The sequence below is a fragment of the Danio rerio genome, chromosome 3 (assembly GCF_049306965.1).
Source record: "Danio rerio strain Tuebingen ecotype United States chromosome 3, GRCz12tu, whole genome shotgun sequence".
Classification (NCBI taxonomy): domain Eukaryota; kingdom Metazoa; phylum Chordata; class Actinopteri; order Cypriniformes; family Danionidae; genus Danio; species Danio rerio.
The window spans coordinates 42417501-42422500 of NC_133178.1; the positions used below are offsets into that span (position 1 = coordinate 42417501).

General features: G+C 36.5%; 1 protein-coding gene across 1 annotated transcript in view; it reads right to left on the reverse strand.

Annotated features, from left to right (window-relative positions):
* The window catches only part of uncx (UNC homeobox), a 4800-nt gene extending 1426 nt beyond the window's left edge, over positions 1–3374 (reverse strand). Inside the window, exons 1-3 of the mRNA XM_005164204.6 lie at positions 3026–3374; positions 2384–2559; positions 1–1025 (exon numbers count right to left, since the gene is read on the reverse strand). The exon at positions 1–1025 is cut by the window's left edge and continues 1426 nt beyond it. Coding sequence (XP_005164261.1) covers positions 9–1025; positions 2384–2559; positions 3026–3284 — 1452 coding nt within the window. The 5' untranslated portion in view covers positions 3285–3374 and the 3' untranslated portion in view covers positions 1–8. The remainder of the gene's footprint in view (positions 1026–2383; positions 2560–3025) is intronic.
* Between the last annotated feature and the right edge of the window lie 1626 nt (positions 3375–5000).

Sequence of the window (5000 nt, forward strand, 5' to 3'; positions counted from 1 at the left end):
GATTTCATTTATTCCATATCGACGTCGACTGAGTCTTTGTCGGTGTCCTTGCTGGTTGTCGCTGATTCTGAATTTTGTGGTGGATAGTCTGGTAACGACTGCTCCTTTTTCTCCGACTGTGGAGACTTTGGATCGACGAGTTCTAACTCTATATCTTGTGGGCATCTTTCGTTACAGCTGCCCGCCGAGTGACCATTAATGGTAGTCTGTGGTGAACTGCTTTGTGTTGAACACGATATGTTGCCCGACTGACTGACCTGGCCTTTGATTGCTCGCGCGCCGCTGTTGTTGTTTACACTGTTGTTCTCCTTGGCGTTCCTGTGTCCTGGGTTTCCAGCAAATGTAATGTCAGTAGCAGGCCCTTTCTGGCCATTCTCAGTATCAGGACCTGGTGCTGTGCTCTTCAAAGCAGTCTGTGGAACAATGAAACCGAGGGGTTGTGTAATTGGGTACAGTAAAAAATGTCCTTTGCCTATCAAAGGTCGTGGAGTCGGCACTGGAAAGTCCATGGGCGGCTTGCGCCTCGGCCTGGAGTCTGACAGGAGGCTTTCCACACTGAAAGGGTTCAGTTTTTGAAGAGCGGAAGACCTACTGTTGGAGCACAGGTTTGACTGCTGACCGCTGTCGGACGAGTCCAGCTCGGATCCACTCGCGTCTTGGTCTGCGTTTCTTTGGTTCTGGAGTTTCTGTGGAGTTTGGTCACAGCTTGGTTGCGTTTGGTTTCGGCCCATGTCGCAATGGAGGCTTTGTTCAGAGTCCGTAATTTGTGACAAGCCACTGTCACTATCAGATCCTGGGGTGTGAAATAAGTCCCCGGGAAGGAGTTTGTTTTGAGACTTTAAAAGCCTTCTTTCTTGTTTCCTTTTCTTTTTCTCTAGCCTCTCTAGTTCTCGGCGTGCAATTTCCTCTGGGTCCATTGGCTCACCACTGCAGGTCGTTGGATGAGAGTTGTGTGCAGGTCGCCCGGGCCCTTTTTTCGTATTTTCCTTTTTTCTCCATTTTGCCCTGCGGTTTTGAAACCATACCTAGACACGAAAAAAGAAACATTAATTTTCGTGTCTGTAAAATATTTCTAGGCCTGTCAAAATATAGCCTATAAAAAGTACATAAAATATAAGACTTATAAATCGCAATGTAAATTATATTTGTCATGTACATATACTAACTTGTACAAATAATCTCTCTTTCTCTCTCTCACACACACACACACATACACACACACACACCTACATGAATATATATATATATATATATATATATATATATATATATATATATATATATATATATATATATATATATATATATATATATATATATATTTATAAATGTAGTTTTTGTATAGTATTTTATATATAGTTTATATAAATGTAGTATATATATATATATATATATATATATATATATATATATATATATATATATATATATATATATATATATATATATATGCATATCTATTTATAAATGTAGTTTCAAAGTAATTATAAATATTATTATATATAAATATTATGTATTTAGAAAAAATCGCAATGCCAGTCTTTTTATGGGGAGTTGTATATTAATTTAATTTGTATTAGAATTGTAATATTGTTGTAATACATTGAAAATTAAACTTAAGTATCCAAACAACCACAATTTCAAAATAATAGTGATACCCCTTTCACACATAAACGTGAATGCTGCTCCAAAGGCAGGCCGCATCCAATAACATAAATAACATAAATTAATTACAACATGCGACATACAGTGTTTATGCAATGGGTTTTGATTTATAGGTCAAATGTTACTGCTAATTCAGACTGTTACGATAAACAGACAAACACACTGAAACATGTGCTTTGTTCAGATGAGATTTTATAAGATCACAGCCTGCATCTATTACATTTATATATATATATATATATATATATATATATATATATATATATATATATATATATATATATATATATATATATATATTTTTTTTTTTTTTTAAGAATTATCTAAAATAATTCATTTAAATTTTACCTCGAATTAAAAAAAAAACTTTTCACTAAAATAACTGTATAAGATGGTAATACTATATTAAACATTTTCTGTATATTGTTTTTTTCTGAAAAGAGGGCCTATACTGTGTTATCTTCGAAACACAGTATAAAACGAAAGACAATTTCAAACCCATGATAGCTTGTCAATAAATACAGAAGCTAGTGTAAATTTAAAACAACAATTTCTAAAATTAGCAGTACAAAATTTACTACTATAGTGAATCAAACACACCGAGCAGAAATAAAAACGGGCTTATACATAAACCATCTTGTGTTGACAAAATATTTAAATTCATGTGATTTTAATACCTGCACACCATGCATGTGAAAAATTATTTAAGTGTATTTACCTGCACCCTTGATTCTATCAAATCCAATCTTAGAGCAAGTGCTTCCCTCATGAACACATCTGGATAGTGACTTTCATTAAAAGCCTTCTCTAATTCTTCCAGCTGCCAGCCAGTGAAATTGGTACGAGTTCGTCTTCTTTTACAACCCGGGCTATCCTTGTCTGGATCCCCCGAATCTATGTAAGAAACAATAAATTAACATCGCGTATACCGTGCACAGTTATTATGATCACCAAAACAGCGGGTCAACTTAAATATTTTGTTAGTGTTTTTTTTTCTGCATGAGCCTTTACTGTTAGGCTAGTTTATGTGTCAGAAAGGAAAAAGAGAAAAAGAAAGCCATGGATTATTATTTTTTTATGACAAAAATAAGAACATAAGAAAAAAGAAGTATAGGTGCTGTCAGCGATTGTGTAAAATATTTTATACAAGCTATTCTTTTTTTTTTTAAGTCAGTCTCTTAAATACTACTAAACTAGCTTGAACAACGGGTGAATGCTTTCTTTTGTTTCCTCGGGCAATTATTCAAAGATTTATGACTGATAACAATATTTGCTTTAGAACATTACAACAAAAACATGAATTTATCCCGTTATTGTCCGAGTCGCATTGCTAGTTAGAGGCATGGGTTTGTTTGCTTACCTGTCAGTTTGTACTGCTGGTTATCTCCATTCATACCGCAGCCAGACGACAAGAGGGGGTTAGAATTCACCACAGAAGCCGTGCAGGAGCCGTTAAGTAATCCGTCTATTGAGAAAGGAACCGCGGCTGTAGATTGAAGTTGATGACCGGCTAATTCGTACACATGATGGTGGCTTAGATGGTACGGAAAGCTCACCATCCCACCGAGCGAGCCTCCGAACTGGGCATGAGGTGGATCCAGTATCCTGCTGTCCATCATCTCCCAGGCAAAAGGAAACGACGTCTGGTGGTTGGTGATGTGAATTTAAAAAACATGCAGCGAGAGTGGCCGGCGAGGAGGGGACATGATGTGGAGAGTAGGATGAGCTGTTCTTTATCAACACGAAGCTTCCAATAATTAGCTTAGGCTCTGGGAATTTGAGACCAATGAGAAGCGTTAATCGGCGCTGACGTCAGAGACGTGGTCTGAAAACGCTTTCCATATCGATTGCTAATTAAACCTGACATCCACCTCAATAAACAATATCAGAGCTGTCACAACAAGACAGGAGGGCTTTGATAAGAACTACATCACGACTACACAGGGGGCCTTAGAGGGAGAGCGATCAGATTTGATACCCAGTTAAACGCTAAATAGACACTGAAATCTCACCTCGGACTGCAGCCACACAGAGCGGCAGATTCATCACCGTTTGAGACAATGTCCCTCTATTCATTTCAAATCTTTTGTACACAAACAAACACAAACAAGAAAAGGAAAACGAGGGAAAACAAATACACACCCGTTGCGATTGAAGTCGAAATGTTGCCATGCGAGGAGGTAAGATTCATAGCGCAATGTTGACAAAATTGACCGACAATAGTATTTTTATTTATGTGGTGATTCTCAGGTAACTTGCCACCAGTCATTCCGAAGATATTCGTCAAACAGAGTTGTCAGATTTAATTTCGAAGCGTCACGAGTCGCTTTAAATATAAGGAGAGAGGGAATGATGCGAACCCACTCATTTGATACTGCTGGAGGAATAAATGAACTTTTAATTACATGAATAGCTAATTAGAAGCCACTCGACATTTAACAGAAAATTAGATATATTCCCCCAGCCATAGCGTTCCGGTGTAATTAATGTCATTTAAACAACTAATGTACAGATCGCGCGCGGTTTATTTGTGGTCATTGTGTATAATATAATGCATGCTTCAACTTACAACACTACACCTCTGAAACAATATTGGTTTATTACTGTGAGCAGCTGTCCCAGGAGTATTAATTAATATTTTATTGAAAATAATAATAATCCTGCAACCCGACAGTGTCATTATGGAAACCAAATACAAAATAACAGTGAGAAAATACTGTGAAGTATGTAAATAATAATTGTTTATAATATTTTCAGATTTTTAATTAAATCCCAGTTATGGTGGCCTGGAACATTTTACTCTATTACTAGCAATAATTCATCTTATCATCCACCGCAGAATATATGTCTTAAATTTAGGCAAATTAACTGTGTTTTTGAATACAGAATGGTAATCAATCCCACCGCTTTAAGAGGACGTCCTGTCTCCCCTCTCATTACAGAGAATTAATTCGACTTTATTTGGCCAGTGTCTGGAGTTGTCATAATGTTAATCTGAGCTGAAATTTCGCTTCCCACTCACTCCCTGACCCTTGGCACTCGGATTGGCGTGTTGTAATAACCCGAATCTTTCAACAGAGGCCCTGATAATTGTTACCTTATTAGCATGCAAATTGTTTAATTAATATTATTATGAGGAACTATATAATCCGTTCGTCTCTTGACCTCGAGCCCAAATAGCACCCCACTGCATTTCAATGTTTAAATTTTAATGAACCCTTTAAAAATGTCTCAAGATGTAGCCTTTTATCCCTCTATCTTACAAAAAGTGCTTTTAGAAGTTTGGGAATCTTTGAATGTTATTTTCTTTGTGTCTTAAACTTATTTTATCATAC